Below are 18,672 nucleotides of genomic sequence, written 5' to 3' on the forward strand. Positions count from 1 at the left end.
AACTCAATGAATATCTTTTAGAAATGGTAAATCATCTTTATTTCAACTGTATAGACTGCTCTCACCATGGAACAGAAGTAAAACTAGTCATGTTGTTAGAGAGGCTGGCAGGTTAAGAAGAAACTAGGTCCTCATTTATCTCAGTTTGGGCAGAGTCTGAAGGGAGATAAAGAAAGGTTTAAAAGGATACTTAAATACCTTTCTGTTTTTAAAATTAGAAAATTATAGCATATCATTGACAGATTTACATACTTGGCTTTAATTTTTAATGATACTGTTATATTCATTACAGTTTATATAATCTTCTCTTAAGAAGTCCAGAGGCATAATATTTTATGTAATGATGTATGCTCTGTTGGGGAACAGAGACCCATCCTTAAAGAAGATAAAATCTCACTCTGGGTCTAGTAGAAAGCGATTCTGTGGTAGAGATTCATTGGACACTGGTAACATTCTATCCTCTGCTTTTGTTATGACTTGAAGAGCCACATAGACTTCAGTATTAACATTTATTTTGAAATTATCTCCTTATAAAAAAAATCCTCTAGTTCATTTCTCCAGTGTATATTTAAATCTCAATTCAAAAGTTCTGTGTGCTTCTGAAATTTCTTAATAAGTTACTTAATTGTGATTTCTGTTGGGTTCATGAGCAGCAGAGCTAAACACACTCCCTAATTTTTATTTAGAACGCTTCCACAGGTCTCATTGGAGGCTTGTCATTGAGCTGGGGTTTTAGACCCACTGTGACAGTCTGGTCAGACAGAAACTGGAATGTGAGCTGTTCTAGGGTTAGTCCTTCAGATAGTGTTAGACAAGAACTAATCTGGAGATGGGTCAGAAATGCCAGGTAGTGTGGACTCTGTTTGAGACCTGTGAGATTGGGTTCTACTCTCTGCCAGGCCTCTCTGTGGCCGCCATGGCCACTGAATCTAGCCGTGGCGATGGACAAAAATAGCCAGCAAGGAAGAGGATTAAAGAGATGATGGGGACCAGAAGGGCTACCTATTGACTGGGAGTAGGGAAAGGCTGCTCCTAACAGAGAAAGGATTAGAATTCCTCTTGCAGCAAGATGAAACAGAGGGAGTGAATGGATGTCTTTCTGGTTAGAAAATGTACAGTAAATACCAGTGTGGTCATCTGTAACCCTTTTTAAATTGTGCATATAATATCATCATAACAGCATTTTAAGTGATTTATAAATACCAATGAAAAACCTTGTTAAACACTCAGAAGTACTGTATTGAATAAGAAGTGAATATGATATCAGAACTGAAATATTCCTCCTCAGCACTTTCCAATGGTTTCTTAGATCTAATAAGCAAAAAATTTGAATGAGCTTTTGGTTGCTTTTTATTTCCATTTGTTTTTAATGATGCTTTAGGATCTGAAGCATCTGAATTGTAGATGGAGGCTTCCTTTTTGATCCTGTACTCACAATCAGCTATGAATTTGTTTCAAGAAAAGGATTTTCAAAACATTATTTCCTGTTTGGTGTGTGTGCATGTGTTCCGAATTTAATATATCTCCATTTATAAAAAACATCTTAGGTTTTGATGTCAGGAATTCTGGTTGATCTGAAAACTACTGGTAAAGAAAAGTCTCCTTTTAAAGACTGTACCACTGATGAATCGGTAACCATGATATATCACTGTTATTTATTAGTCACAAGCTGCCCCTTGTTCTTTGGGTTGGTATTTTCACCTGATTGGTCTGTTGACTTCAGCAGTATTTAAAATAAGCAACTAAAGATACTGCTAATTATACTAAAGTTCCTTTTACAACAGCAGAGGCATTCTCAAAGTTTTGCCCCTTGGAAATTTGAGACAGTTTTCATTTTTGTCTGCTGCATGCCAGGATGTGCTCAGTGCCATAGAGCTCAGAAGGCCAATATTCCTACACTCAATGAACTTTACTATCAAAGTAGTTTTTTTCCCTCCAAAAATGTTTGAAGAGTTTATTTCTGTTAGATTTCACATGTCCTAATAAGAGATATAAATGATGAAGCATTTTTAAACTTCTAAGCTAAAATGCTCCAAACTTAATATTATGTGCAATGCATTGCAAAATAACACCTCTTAAAGTCAGTTTTGTAGTCTGTGTTCTTGGTCACATTTCTCTCAACTATTGTGATTTTAGTGACTCCTACTTTATTTTTTTCTTAAATTACTAAGAAACTTTACAAAAAGAATGAAATTGCAAACTATCATCCTAGTTTTTGGTTTTTTTGTTTTACATAATTAAGAAACCATATAGGAAAAAATACTACTTCTTTTGTTATCCCATACTGTTCTCTATTTTATAACTATAAATAGCATTTCTTAAACAGGTTTCGCACAGAATCACATTTCTTTTACATTGCATTTAATACTCAGAGGAGCTAAGTCTTCCAACTGGAGAGAGGTTCTATGGCTTGATATATTTTTCCTTACTGTGATCCCAGTGAAAAGAATGGAAACCGAAAAGGTTAAAGTTATATGCCCGGGCCTCCTAGGTTCCATTATTATGACAATTATAATCATTACTATTATGACAATTATAATGGAAGTTCTCAGGTGTGAATTCATCTAAAAATTGTTAAGCCATTTCTGTCTTCTTCCTTTTAAAGTTACAATACACATTCTGTTTATTAAGCAAGTGTATCTTAGTAGTTTACAGTTTTTCTATAGAGCAAAATTTCCTTTATCTCTTAAAAATTCATTCTTTAAAACTTAGAAGTGGGCTTCCCTGGTGGCGCAGTGGTTGAGAGTCCTCCTGCCGATGCAGGGGACACGGGTTCGTGCCCCGGTCCGGGAAGATCCCACATGCCGCGGAGCGGCTGGGCCCGTGAGCCATGGCCGCTGAGCCTGCGCGTCAGGAGCCTGTGCTCCGCAATGGGAGAGGCCACAACAGTGAGAGGCCCGCGTACCGCAAAAAAGAAAGGAAAAAAAAAAAAAAAAAAGTTAGAAGTATACCCCTAGTTGTAGTTTACTAGACTTTGCTAAGTCGCCTTTTACCTGAGCTATATTAAGAATTCTAATTTTTATAACTTTCAAAATTTATTATATCTCCTGAAAGTCATTTTTTCTACTCTACAGTAATTAACTTTTTATATAACGTTCACAGGGCTGTCCCTTTCTACCCTACCTTCGTCACTTTGATCAAGTTAATATTTTTGTTCACTTACTAATTTATATTTATAAATTTATGTGTGGCTCACTTTGTAATTTACATGTACAATCTCACATAATTATATATGTAATAATATTATTGTTAAGGCAGTATATGAGTCTATTAGTGAAATGAAAATTAAATGTACTAAACAATCTTAATAAGAATTTTATTTTCATTTGTCATTATAGGTGCAATGTAAAATGTAGAGTTATACTATTTTAGCAGTTAGCATAGTTACTTTAAAATCCCTCAAAATTAATTTTATATTAATTTTAAGAATAATTGTCAAAATTAAATGTATCTATAAATGTTATGCCAGTCTTTGAATGCCTATGCTGCTGTTAAAGTCTAACTTGGGTTAAGATTATTCGAGAAAGGTGAAGGTAAATTTCTAATGCTTGAGGAATAGATGGGGTGGAATATTTATATGAACCTATTATTTCTTCTCCTAATATACAGCAAAATGCCATCACTTTATACTGCCTAAAATATGATAAAAACATTCAGGTACTTCTTAATAAAAGAGGTGAAATATATTAAATTTGCCAAAACACAGTAGTCTGTTATAACATTAATATTTGCTAAAGTTACTTTATTATGTATATAAATTACATAGCTCAATAATAAGAAAATCTTAATTGTGGTTGACTATTAAAGTTGTATTTTTTTTCCCCACAACTCTCACTTACCCTTTCTTTTTTAATAAAGTAGTAATTTTCCCTAATATTTCAGTCAAATATGGATAAGTGAGATTTTACTGTATTTTCATATTTCTGTAAGTTTGTATTTGGGCACTTATATTTTTGACTTGGATACAAATACCTTTAATTTTTCCACTGTGGTCTTATGGAAACATATGGTGAACTTGATTTAATTGAGTTTACTACATTTAAGTAATATCTTAGTAAAAGTCTATCCAATGTCATTTCTACACCGAAACCACACTGTAACACTGTTTGTTATGCAGTGAAGTTAAGTATATATATGATGGGCCTGTTTGAGATTCTGTGGAATTTAAATATCTAATTACCAAAAGACCCTGGAATGAAATTATCTCCCATATGTATTAGGGTGCCCAGACCTGCACTATACAAAGTTACAGTGATGTTCCAGTGTATTTATTTTGAAAGAAAGCGATGCAGACATTTATTTTTTACTTTCTTATTGTAGGCTCCCAGCAGTCTTATGGAGACCCTTGAACAGCATCTAAATACATTAGAAGGAAAGAAACCTGGAAACAAGTACGCATTAGTTGTATATTCTAAATAAGATGAAAAATACTAGACTCATTCTTTATACAGTGAGATTTATCACGGTACTACCGTTTTAGGGTATGCTTTATTGTAATTATCCTGAGTTCCCTCGAAACCCCTACCCTTCCCATTAACTTACGACATCATGACCCCATTATAGGTAATCTGTCTGCAGGCTAATTCAGCAAACTAGTAGGTTGTACCTGTGTTGGCTGGACTTGCTGATTTATTTATTATTTTGCCCTCAGAAGGGACTCACAATCCTCAGAAAAAGAATTGCTCATGCTAAAACTTGAGACTGTCATCATTGGGAACCCAATTTCCCAAGCAGCCTTGAACACTCTGTTATGTTTCCGAGCCTACTGTGAAAAAGCAGAGCCTTCAGGAATGGCTTTCTGGACTTCAGACTCTCCCCAGGTGGACCCTTCAGCATGGCATGCTGCTGACACTTGACAGTTATTTTTCTAGACAGAGTAGCAGTTGAGCAACGATAAGTGTAGTTTTAGTAGACTTTCAACCTTTCTGTTTGGACACTTAGATTTTTGACCATTTTTCCTGACCGCATGCCAAAAATGTCCAGGTTCCATTTTTGTCTTCTCTCCAGCCGGGATCATACTTGTCGGTTCACAAGACCTGGTACTTTCCCGTCTTTGTACCTCGCTCAGAGTGTAATTCTGCTAATCTTGGGTGCCTCCCCTCCTTGTCTCTGCGTGCGTGCATTTTACACATCCTGGGGAGGGCCATCTCATGAGGGCTTCCTTAATCATGCACCACACTGTTTTATGACTCTCCTCCCCACCTCCCCTGCCCTGATATGTGGTTTAAATGGATTTTCTGATTCTTAAGGTCAGGGACTATTTTATACTTCATTATCTGCACCTAAAAACATAATGTAGCTCTCTCTATAGAGTCAGCTTGAAATCTGTTTTTGTTGGTGATCCCAGCTTTATGTTGATTCTGTTTAGATCGACAGCAGAAATTGGTAGAGACAACCCATGAACTGCTCATTGTAGGGCTATAGGCTGATCATGGATTTTACCTGTGATACAGCTACCAAAATGCACCTCCTTTCTGCTTGCTTCTCTCTGGGCATTCTCCCAGAATCTAGACTCGTGTCTTGAGTCACTCTTTTGCCTGTTGTTTAGCTAAGGGTGATTTCTGTCATCTTTTCCAAGTTAGTATAAAAATTATTGCATGTCTTAAGTTTTCGATGGTAAACAACGGAGTAGGGCTCTCTCAGACTGTGATGGCAGAGCTATTTGGAATGATGGATGACAGGACCTCTCAGGGGCTCTGTCAAGGTTGTACCGTTGTCCAAGGTCTGTCCCCACTTCAGTGTGGCCATGGACGATCAGACTTGTGTGTGTAGATTGACGTCAACTGAAAAGACGTGCGAGTATGTTAAGTCACAAAGGAGGGTGCCAGCTTCCAGTAATTGCTGCCTCCTCCCACCCCTCCCGTATTAGGGTGTCTGGGAAGCCAAATGAGTGGCCCAGGATTTAAGCCAAAGGAGGCAGGAAGCCTGAGAAATGTCCCTCTTCCTGTGGCAGATGGATCCCTTTAGCTGAGGAAATATGCATATGCCAGAGTTAGAGCCTCTCCCTTGGGCCATGCAGGATGCGCATGGGTGCAAGTCAGCTTCTCCGCCCTCTTCCCCGCTCAGGTCCCCGCACCCCGCACAGGTCCACCCTCTTCCCTCCTGAAATCTGCCAGGGCTGCAGTTCTGTGAGAAGCCGCCTTCTCGAGTGGATCTCATCAGCCCTAACTTCAGCTCTAAAGCCGCCCCCTTGTGGCTGCTGCCAGCTATTTTTGGACTATTTGGCTGTGGACACTTGGTTACATTTCTAGGAGTAGTAAAATAAGAACTTAATGATCTTCTGTTTTGCATTACCTTGTACTGAGCGTCATTTTCCTCTCTCCTTTAAAATCATTTTATGCTTGTCAGATTTCTTTTCTGAATTGGCTGAGACCACCTATGAACTTGTCTTTTGCTTATTCCCTATTTTTAAAATAAATGAACTATAGTAGTTAACTATTTTCTTCTTTGTATGTTTGTGCTTACCTGGGACCTTAAGTGAAGGGTGAGTACTATATTGAGTGACATTTTTTGCATTTGGTTATTCCTAAAAATGCAAAAAACACTCTTAAAATTCCACATTTGGTATTTAGAACATTGAAAACTGATTTCTGTCCATTTTACACATCTGTGTTTTTTCATTATACTCTTAAAATTTTCTCCTAAGGTGGCTCGCATAAATGGTTTTATTTTGGTCTTCTTTGATCAAGACTAACAGACTCTCTTAGTTGTATATTCAGATATCCCTCTTAGATTTTAGACATCAAAGACTTTTTCACTTGTTTAGTAAACAAAAGATTTCCCTATGGCACGTGGCAGAAGTGCCAAAAGACAATGCTATTAAGAAAATTAATTACTTAAACGGGTTTTCTTTGTCTTCTGGTAGCAGTATAAAACTATTCTAACCTCTAAGTCAAGTAAGTGCATAAAATGAAGGATTTTCAAATGTCTGCTAAAAAACACGTAGGCCTTTTATATTTAGTCCTGATATCCACCGATACTCGTTTTTGAAATTCTATGCAATACTGTGTGATATGCCTTTGTATATTGTCTGTTTCTGTAATTCCACAGAACAAAAGAGAGAAATTGATTTTATTTTATATGTGGGTTTACTAAGTGTTGAGGGTGCAAGAAACTCAAGTTTATTGTAATTAAAATTATTTGGAAGAGATAGGTTTTTCACATCTGTGTTTTGTTTGTCTTTCTGGCTAGCATTTTTGACCAAAAACTGTGTAGGGATTAGTGTTGAGAATAAGAAATAAAATTTCTTCTTTTGATAGTTTACCATTAACACATGGGAAGTGTAAACCTTAGCATTTTCTGTGTTCCTCATAGAAACCCATGGATTTGTTTGTAACATTTTACAGGATCTGTGGGTCATTCATTCTCTTCTAAAATTACATTCGTGTTTTATTTTCCCCCAACATGGTTCACCATGTACTAAATTTCTCTAGCTGAAGTTATTGAAATAAGTATCGGGCTTTAAATAATGTCATTATATATAAAAGATTGTAGCATTTCCTTTTATAAAGGGCGAAGAGCCAGTGGTAGGGTAGAAAATCAGCTGAGGAACAGGTAAAAAGAAGCAATTTGTGTGTTGTGTAGGGGAGGAACAAATGTGCTGGGCTCCCCTGTGATTTTGTCAGGACGGGCTGGAATGTGAAATGTGCACAGACAGACTTGGACTGGAGCCTGAAATCCACCATTAAAGAATGATGAGACTTTGGCGAGTTATTTACCTCTCTGAGCCTCCGAGCCCTCAGACTTCAATCAGTGTTGAGTGATGCTTTTTAAAGCTGTGGCCCCAATGGGAGCACCTCTGGTTCTACCTTTTTGATGAAATCATGGCAAAACCTGGATCTGGTCCATGGGAACAGAAGTCATACATCCTGACAGTTTAGTTTCATACAGTATAATTTTTAAGATGTTTGGTTAATTTATTTTTAAGATGTTTGGTTAGTTTATTTTGGTTAATATGTTTATCTGATATAAAACAATGAGATAGGTTCGCTTCCTTCAAAAAATTTGGCATCTAGTGGAGAAGACAGACGAATAAGATACAGTGCTTCAAGTGGCATGATAGTGGGAGACAGGAGGTTTTTTTGCTGAATCCATGGGGTAGCTACAAGTGTCATTTAGTAACAGCACTCATGCAAGAGCTTGACAAAGTGATTCTTGTGCCAATTATGATATTTTGTACTTAGGTTCGAGCATGATATTCTTTAGTAGTAGGTAGAGAAATTCTGTCATTTTTCTTTATTTTGCTACAGAGTATAGAATATGTTAGAAACTTGTATGTATTAGTTTGGAAATACAGTTCAAAAAGTTCTCGTTCATCCTCAGTTCTCTTTTCTGTATTAATATTGCTCACTGTGTCAGTACCACTAAGAATTGGTTCATGAAAATCTCTTGAGAGAGAAACAAATTAATTTCAATTAACTCATTCTTAGAAACTGACCACATCAGATGGCTTCTATGTTTTCTTTGCAGAGTTAAGGCTATTATTTTCTTGGATTTTTATTTAGACTTAACTCCCTTCCTTTTCCGCATATGTAAAGAGAAAAAAATGGTAGGAGTGGAGGAATTATTAACCAAAAACTCATTAGGGAATGTTCAACCTCAGTACTAGATTTTTAGGTTCCTAAGTTTCTGAGATATAGAGAATACTGTGATTCCATTTATTTCAGTAGACCCTTAGTGAGCAATATAGAGAAGCATATATCCTTTTCTTCATAGGATACGTTACTCTGAAGATAACAGCCCAAGTACACATAACCTAATCGAGTGTAACCCTTACGCATCTGTCTTCCTTATATCACAGAAATCTGTTAGCCCTTGCTTTCATGTTCATTTTAAGTGAAAACTAAATTTAGACAGGAAATGGCAGGCTTGTGTTTGCAAATGAAGTTGAACATAAGAGGTATTAATCTGGCATATAATATTGTTAAATTTCTTTTGCTATATCCAATAAAATAAAAATTCATGATATTGTACAAAACTCCAGTTACTAAATCTCTGCTGATTTTATTTTACTCCTGCCACGTGTGATATTTTCTCTGTAGATAAGTAGAAGGGCATCCCTGCCATTCTCTGAGACCCTGACAATAGTCTTCTTACTGAAATGTCTTTTTTTCTTCATTTTGTTTCCTTACTAATTTATTTTCCACCAACTCAGGTTAGTAAAACCTAAGCTGTTTAGGCAGTCATCTCTGAAGCATTTTTCTAGAAATGATATATATAATCAGTGCTACCAGCAATCTAACTGAAAAAAAAAATGTATTTCTTCCTGATTTTCCCTCACTCCCTTAGACACAAGCATTGAGGTTACTCTTCTTTTTCCAGCTCCCAAGTTCTCACAGGATAATGGGAATATTTCTCATAGATAGTTTTCATTACAGCCATGAAAAAAACCAGACAATCTCTAGGAGTACGCACAGTGTGGAGTATGCACAGTGTGTCTCAGCTCAGTATGGAAGCTGAGACACACATCAGGCACAGGGCTTGTAGGGATCTTTTTTTTAATTCTAGTGTTCCTTTTATGTATCACAATTATGACTAAGTGAATCACAATGTGCTTTAACCTTAATGTGTTTTCTAACTTGTAAAAATAATAAACTGGACGATCTTTCAAAAATTCTGGAAAGCATTATTTTTCCCAAGTCTTGGCAATTTTTTTAAAACTCCAATTTGAACAGTTTATTTTTGATGGGCATAGGCAATAAAGATCAATTCAAATAATTAATTGAGTTGCTAGAGATACCAAAAAAAGATTTTGAATTTAAGAATTTCTAATACTAGAAATTAAGTGGATGGGAGACATTGGAAGCAGGTGTTGTAATTGAGTAAAAGATAAAATATATTTTAAAAATAGTTTATCCGTTACTAAAAAGTCTGTATATAAACAAGTTAATGCTTGACCAACCATCAAACTTAAGTGCTTCTACAAATGTATTCATGTATATCCAATTTTAATTCTTTTTGGTTGCCTTTTAGATCTGGTGCTCCCTCTCCATTAAGTAAGGTAAGTTTGTTTTTTGTTTTGTTTTGACCATTTTAACAACTTTTGATTGTACAGTTCAGTGGCATTAAGTACATTCACATTGTTGGGCAGCCATCGCTGTCATCTGGTTGGAGAACATTTGTCATCTTCCCCAGCTGAAACTCTGTACCCTTTAAACACTAACTCCCTGTCCCCCTCTCTGACCACTCTCACCCCCAGCTCCTGGCAGGCACCATTCTACTTTCTGTCTCTATGAATTTGATTACTCTAGGTACCTCAAATAAGTGGAACTGTCCTTCAGTATCTGTCCTTTCGTGACTGGCGTATTTTACTTAGCATAGAATCTTCAACGTTCATCCATTTTGTAGCATATGTCAGAAATTTCCTTTCTTCTTAAGTCTGAATGCTATTCCATTCTGTGTGTGTACCACATTTTGTTCATCCATCCATCCATCCATTAATGATCACTTGGGTCACTTCCGCCTTTTGGCTATTGTAAATAATGCTCCTGTGAACATGGTGTACAAGTATCTGTTCAAGTCCCTGTTTGCAGTTCTTTTGGGTCTACACCCGGAAGTGGAATTGCTGAATCATATGGTAATTTTATTTTTAATTTCTTGAGGAAAGGTAAGTTTTTATGTATTCCCCTTTATATTAGTTTCTTAGTCATATAGCAGTGTGTACTTAGCCCTCTATCTGGACTAAATTTTTCTTTAAGTAGACGAAATTTTCATACATTTATATTACAACTGAAAACAAATGTGTCAGTGTTAACGTCTTACTAGTTAAAAAGCACTTTCTCATACTCTGAATCACAGCCCTGTGAGATAAATAAGGCACATAACATTGTGCCTGTTTTGATGGTAGAGAAACCAATTGTCATTGGGTATCCTCACAAGCATACCTTTTAGACAGTCTACCGTAATAACTGTCACAACTCCTTCACCTCCCTTTCTCCTTTAGCATCCTGAAGGACAGGATTAGGGTTGTTAGTGACAAGAGTATTTACTTCTATAGGTCAGTAGTTCACATTTGCCATTGTATTTTTCACATTGCCATTTTCATTGCAAAAATGTGATAAATGTGCTCTTTCCTCTTTGCCAAATTTCTGTTACGTAATTGCTGTTATTACAGACAAAAAAGTTGGCATTATGACTACACAGGGTACCCCAGACACCCTTTACTGTGTCAGTACCTGGCCGGCTGCCCAAGAGACCCTCAGGGAGCTCCAACAATCAAACAAACAAAGAAACAAACAACCTAAGCTCCCTGGTGATTCTGCTACAGAGCCAGGTTTAAAATCATTATGTCACATGGGAGAAGATGACGGTGTGGGAAGATGCAGAGTTAGCGTCTCCCCACAACTAGGGAGCCTGCTGGCTGCTGGTGGGGGACTCTGATGCCCAAGGAGACTGGAGGAACCCCAAAGTGAACCGGTAGAACGTAGGGGGACTGAGTGGGGAGGAGAAGTGGATGCCAGACAAGATCAGTGCCCCTGAGGCCGGGGAGATCAGGAGAGGCAGGCAGGAGGGGCCATCCAGGAGGAGCGGGAGAGGAGCAGAGGGCGATTGCCCTGCCCACTGGGGCCATGGGAGCCTCTGACCTCCCAGGCTGGTCCCCTACAATCCAAAGCCCCCTCCAGGCGACGTGGGTTCTGGGAGCATAGGAGGGAGGCCAGGGAGATTAGGAAAAGCAGGCGGGAGGGACCCTGTGGGAGGAGCAGGAGAGGAGCAGAGGGTGATTGCGCCACCCACTCGGGCATGGGGAGCTGTTGAGCTCCCAGGCCGGTCCCCTCCCCACCAAGACCCACACCTCCCTGCCAGCCACATTGGTCCTCGGGGCATAGGAGGGAGGCCGGGGAGATCAGGAGAGGCAGGAGGTGGTGGGGCGGTGGCCCTCTGGGAGTAGCGAGAGAGGAGGGGAGGGCGTTTGCCCCACCCCCTTGAACCCGGGAAGCCTGCTGGGCTCCCAGGTAAGGTCCCCTGCCCTCTGAGACCGGGGTGGGGGGCACGCCTGGGCCTCTTCTGTTCCTTGAGCCTAAGCCCCACCCCCTACTGTCCCCAGGGCCTTTTCCAGCCCTGTGGGTCCTGAGCATTGGCCCCACCCATTGTCCAAACCTCACCCTTGCTTACTCCCTGCCCTCCACAGCCAAGGCCTTTCCCCCCATTTCTTGTTTTCTTTTCCCTCCTTCTCTTTTTTACTATTGTGGTACTGATGTACCTTCCAGTTGATTCATCTATATTTTATTTTTATATTCTCTCTAACATATCTGTTAGTTTCCTAGTCTAATTTTATTTTTTACTTTTTTATTCGGGTTTTTTTGTTTTTTTGGGGTTTTTTGCCACCCCACGTGGCTTGTGGAATATTGGTTCATGAGCCTGGGGTTGGGCCAAAGTTCCTGCAGTGGGAGCTCCAAGTCCGAACTACAGGACTAACAGAGAACCTCAGACCCCAGGGAATATTCATCGCAGTGAGGTCTCACGGAGTTCCTTACCTCACCACCAAGAAGCAGCTCTGCCCAGCAGCCTACAAACTCCAGTGTTGGAAGCCTCAGACCAAACAACCAGTAAGACAGTAACACAATCCCACTCATAAAAAAAAAAAAAAAAAGGCAAAAAACTATGTCACAGATGAAGGAGCAAGGTAAAAACCTACAAGACCAAATAAATGAAAAGGAAATAGGCAATCTACCTGAAAAAGAATTCAGAGTAATGATAGTAAAGATGATCCAGAATCTTGAAAATAGAATGGAGGCATGGATTGAGAAAATACAAGAAATGTTTTAACAAAGATCTAGAAGAACTAAAGAACAAACAGAGATGAACAACACAATAGCTGAAATGAAAAATACACTAGAAGGAATCAATAACAGAATAACTGAGGCAGAAGAATGAATAAGTGAGCTGGAAGACAAAATGGTGGAAATAACTGCCAAGGAGCAGAATAAAGAAAAAAGAATGAAAAGAATTGAAGACCTCTCAGACAACACTAAACACACCAACATTCGAATTATAGGGGTCCCAGAACAAGAAGAGAAAAAGAAAGGGTCTGAGAAAATATTTGAAGAGATTATAGTTGAAAACTTCCCTAACATGGGAAAGGAAATAGTCACCCAAGTCCAGGAAGCACAGAGAGTCCCATACAGGATAAACCCTAGAAAAAACACACCAAGACACATTAATCAAACTAAAAAAAATTAAATTCAAAGAAAAAATATTAAAAGCAGAAAGTGAAAAACGAAAATAAAATACAAAGGAATCCCCATAAGGTTATCAGCTGATTTTTCAACAGAAACTCTGCAGGCCAGAAGGGAGTGGCAGGATATACTTAAAGTGATGAAAGAGAAAAACCTACAACCAAAATTACTCTACCCAGCAAGGATCTCCTTCACATTCAGTGGAGAAGTCAAAAGCTTTTCAGACAAGTAAAAGCTAAGAGAATTCAGCACCACCAAACCAGCTTTACAACAAATGCTAAAGAAACTTCTCTAAGCGGGAAACACAAGAGAAGGAAAAGACGCACAAAAACAAACCCAAAACAACTAAGAAAATGGTAATAGGAATATACATATCAATAATGATCCTGAATGTAAATGGATTAAATGCCCCAACCAAAAGACACAGACTGGCTAAATGGATAGAGAAACAAGACCCATATATATGCTGTCAACAGGAGACCCACTTCAGACCTAGGGACACATACAGACTGAATGTGAAGGGATGGAAAAAGATATTCCATGCAATGGAAATCAAAAGAAAACTGGACTGACAATACTCATATCAGATAAAATAGACTTTAAAATAAAGACTGCTACAAGAGATAAGGATGGACACTATATAATGATCAAAGGATCAATCCAAGAGAAGATGTAACGATTATAAATGTGTATGCACCCAACAAAGGAACACCTCAGTACATAAGGCAAATGCTAACAACCATGAAAGGAGAAATCGACAGTAACACATGATAGTAGGGGACTTTAACACCCCACTTATAACAATGGAGAAATCATCCAAACAGAAAATAAATAAAGAAATACAGCTTTAAATGGCACAATAGACCAGATAGATCTAATTGATATTTATAGAACATTCCACCCAAAAGTGGCAGAATACACTTTCTTCTCAAGTGCACATGGAACATTCTGCAGGATAGATCACATCTTGGGTCACAAATCAAGCCTTGGAAAATTTAAGAAAATTGAAATCATATCAGGCATCTTTGCTGACCACACTGCTTGAGATTGGAAATCAGTTACAGGAAAAAAACTATAAAAAACACGAATACATGGAGGATAAATAATGTGCTACTAAATAACCAAGAGATCACTGAAGAAATCAAAGAAGAAATTAAAATATACATAGAAACAAATGACAACGAAAACACAAAGGCCCAAAACCTATGGGGCACAACAAAAGCAGTTCTAAGAGGGAAGTTTATAGCAATTCAATCTCAACTCCAGAAACAAGAAACATCTCAAATGAACAATCTAACCCTACACTTAAAACAACTAGAGAAAGAAGAACAAAGAAAACCCAAAGTCAGTAGAAGGAAAGAAATCATAAAGATCAGAGCAGAAATAAATGAAATAGAAACAAAACAGTAACAAAGGTCAGTAAAACTAAAAACTGGTTCTTTGAGAAGATAAACAAAATTGGTAAACCCTTAGCCAGACTCATCAAGAAAAAAAGGGAGAGGATGCAAATCAATAAAATCAGAAATGAAAAAGGAAAAATCACAACTGACACTGCAGAAATACAAAGGATTATAAGAGACTACTACAAACAACTATATGCCAATAAAATGGACAACCACAGAGAAATGGAAAAATTCTTGGAAAGGTAAAATTTTCCAAGACTAAACCAGGAAGAATTCGAAAATATAAATAGATCTATCACAAGTAATGAAATTGAAACGGTAATTAAAAATCTTCCAACAAACAAAAGTGCGGGACCAGATGGCTCCACAGGTGAATTCTAGCAAACATTTAGAGAAGAGCTAACACCCACCCTTCTCAGACTCTTGCAAAAAATTGCAGAGGGAGAAATACTCCCAAATGGATTCTATGAAGCCACCATCATGCTGATAGCAAAACCAGAAGAGATCGCAAAATAAGAAAATTATAGACCAATATCACTGATGCACACAGATGCAAAAATCCTGAACAAAATACTAGCAAGTGGAATCCAACAGCACATTAAAAGGATCATACACCATGATCAAGTGAGATTTATCCCAGGGATGCAAGCATTCTTCAATATATGTAAATCAATCAATGTGAAACACCACACTAACAAATTAAGGAATAAAAACCATATGATCATATCAATAGATTTAGAAGAAGCTTTTGACAAAATTCAACACCCATTTATGATAAAAAAAAAAAACTCTCCAGAAATTGGGCATAGAGGGAACCTACCTCAACATTATAAAGGCCATATATGACAAACCCACAGCAAGCATCATACTCCATGGTGAAAAACTGAAAGCATGTCCTCTAAGATCAGGAACAAGACAAGGATGTCCACTCCCGCCGCTTTATTCAACATAATTTTGGAAGTCCTAGCCACAGCAATCAGAAGAAAAAGAAATAAAAGGAATCCAAATCAGAAAAGAAGAAGTAAAACTGTCACTGTTTGCCAGTGGCATGATACTATACATAGAAAATCCTAATGATGCCACCAGAAAACTACTAGAACAAATAAGTGAATTTGGTAAGGTTGCAGGATACAAAGTTAATGCACAGAAATGTCTGGCATTCCTATACACCACCAATGAAAAATCAGAAAGAGAAATTAAGGAAACACTCCCATTTACCATTGCAACAAAAAGAATAAAATACCTAGGAATAAACCTGCCTACAGATGTGAAAGACTTGTACTCAGAAAACTACAAAACACTGATGAAAGAAATCAAAGATGACATAAACAGATGGAGAAATATACTATGTCCGTGGATTGGAAGAATCAATATTGTGAAAATGACTGTACTACCAAAAGCAATCTACAGATTCAGTGCAGTCCCTAGCAAACAACCATAGCATTCCTCACAGAATTAGAACAGAAAATTTTACAATTCGTATGGAAACACAAAAGACCCGGAATAGCTAAAGTAATATTGAGAAAGAAAGAGTGAGTTGGAGGAATAAGGCTCCCCAACTTCAAACTATACCACAGAGATACAGTAATCAAGACAGTATGGTACTGGCACAAAAACAGAAATATAGATCAATGATACAGGATAGAATGCCCAGAGATAAATCCACACACCTGTAGTCAACTAATCTATGACAAAGGAGTCAAGGATATACAACGGAGAAAAGACAGTCTCTTCAATAAGTGGTGCTCGGAAAACTGGAGAGCTACACGTAAAAGAATGAAATTAGAACACTCCCTAACACCGTACACAAAAATAAACTCCAAATGGATTAAAGACTTAAATGTAAGACCAGACACTATAAAACTCTTAGAGGAAAACATAGGAAAAACGTTCTTTGAGATAAACCACAGCAAGATCTTTTTTGACCCACCTCCTAGAGGAACAGAAGTAAAAACAAAAATAAACAAATGGGACTTAATTAAACTTAAAAGCTTTTGCATAGCAAAGGAAACCATAAACAAGACAAAAAGACAACCCTTAGAATGGGAGAAAATATTTGTAAGTCAAACAACAGACAAAGGATTAATCTCCAAAATATACAAATAGTGCATGGAGCTCAGTATCAAAAAAACAAGTTAAAAAAATGGGTGGAAGTACACCATGATCAAGTGGGGTTTATCCCAGGAATGCAAGGATTCTTCAATATATGCAAATCAATCAATGTGATACACCATATTAACAAATTGAAGGAGAAAAACCATATGATCATCTCAATAGATGCAGAGACAGCTTTCAACAAAATTCAACACCCATTTATGATAAAAACTCTCCAGAAAGTAGGCATAGAGGGAACTTACCTCAACATAATAAAGGCCATATATGACAAACCCACAGCCAACATCGTCCTCAGTGGTGAAAAACTGAAACCATTTCCACTAAGATCAGGAACAAGACAGGGTTGCCCACTCTCACCACTATTATTCAATATAGTTTTGCAAGTTTTAGCCACAGCAGTCAGAGAAGAAAAAGAAGTAAAAGGAATCAAATCGGAAAAGAAGAAGTAAAGCTGTCACTGTTTGCAGATGACACGATACTATACAGAGGGAATCCTAAAGAAGCTACCAGAAAACTACTAGAGCTAATCAATGAATTTGATAAAAGTAGCAGGATACAAAATTAATGTGCAGAAATCTCTTGCATTCCTATACACTAATGAAGAAAAATCTGAAAGTGAAATTAAGGAAACACTCCCATTTACCATTGCAACAAAAAGAATAAAACACCTAGGAATAAACCTACATAAGGAGGCAAAAGACCTGTTTGCAGAAAATTATAAGACACTGATGAAAGAAATTAAAGATGCTACAAATAGATGGAGAGATATACCGTGTTCTTGAATTGGAAGAATCAACATTGTGAAAACGACTATACTACCTAAAGCAATCTACAGATTCAATGCAATCCCTATCAAACTACCACTGGCATTTTTCACAGAAGTAGAACAAAAAATTTCACAATTTGTATGGAAACACAAAGGACCCTGAATAACCAAAGCAATCTTGAGAACGAAAAGCAGAGCTGGAGGAATCAGGCTCCCTGACTTCAGACTATACTACAAAGCTACAGTAATCAAGACAGTATGGTACTGGCACAAAAACAGAAATATAGATCAATGGAACAGGTTAGAAAGCCCAGAGATAAATCCACGCATATATGATCACCTTATCTTTGATAAAGGAAGCAAGAATATACAGTGGAGAAAAGACAGCCTCTTCAATAAGTGGTGCTGGGAAAACTGGACAGCTACATGTAAAAGAATGAAATTAGAACACTCCCTAACACCATACACAAAAATAAACTCAAAATGGATTAAAGACCTAAACATAAGTCCAGACACTATCAAACTCTTAGAGGAGAACATAGGCAGAACACTGACATAAATCACAGCAAGATCCTTTTTGACCCACCTCCTAGAGAAATGGAAATAAAAACAAAAATAAACAAATGGGACCTAATGAAACTTCAAAGCTTTTGCACAGCAAATGAAACCATAAACAAGACCAAAAGACAACCCTCAGAATGAGAGAAAATATTTGCAAATGAAGCAACTGACAAAGGATTAATCTCCAAAATTTACAAGCAGCTCATGCAGCTCAATATCAAAAAAACAAACAACCCAATCCAAAAATGGGTGGAAGACCTAAATAGACATTTCTCCAAAGAAGATATACAGACTGCGAACAAACACATGAAAGAATGCTCAACATCATTAATCAGAGAAGTGCAAATCAAAACTACAATGTGATATCATCTCACACCAGTCAGAATGGCCATCATCAAAAAATCTAAAAACAGTAAATGCTGGAGAGGGTGTGGAGAAAAGGGAACCCTCTTGCACTGTTGGTAGGAATGTAAATTGATACAGCCGCTATGGAGAACAGTATGCAGGTTCCTTAAGAAACTAAACATACAACTACCATATGACCCAGCAATCCCCCTACTGGGCATATACCCTGAGAAAACCATAATTCAAAAACAGTCATGTACCACAATGTTCATTGCAGCACTGTTTACAATAGCCAGGACATGGAAGC

At 37.6% G+C, this 18,672-nt stretch overlaps 1 protein-coding gene across 16 annotated transcripts in view; it reads left to right on the forward strand.

Moving 5' to 3' along the window:
- The window catches only part of SNAP91 (synaptosome associated protein 91), a 157,000-nt gene that overhangs the window by 70,109 nt on the left and 68,219 nt on the right, over positions 1 to 18,672 (forward strand). For 8 of the 16 annotated variants that reach the window (XM_033428522.2, XM_033428525.2, XM_033428524.2 and 5 more), the window contains 2 exons: positions 4,321 to 4,391; positions 9,973 to 10,000. In XM_033428522.2, coding sequence (XP_033284413.1) covers positions 4,321 to 4,391; positions 9,973 to 10,000 — 99 coding nt within the window. Of the gene's footprint in view, positions 1 to 4,320; positions 4,402 to 9,972; positions 10,001 to 18,672 lie in introns of all 16 variants that reach the window. The other 8 variants (XM_049695339.1, XM_049695341.1, XM_049695345.1 and 5 more) reach the window with 1 other exon arrangement.

Source organism: Orcinus orca, chromosome 12, assembly GCF_937001465.1.
Source record: "Orcinus orca chromosome 12, mOrcOrc1.1, whole genome shotgun sequence".
Classification (NCBI taxonomy): Eukaryota; Metazoa; Chordata; class Mammalia; order Artiodactyla; family Delphinidae; genus Orcinus; species Orcinus orca.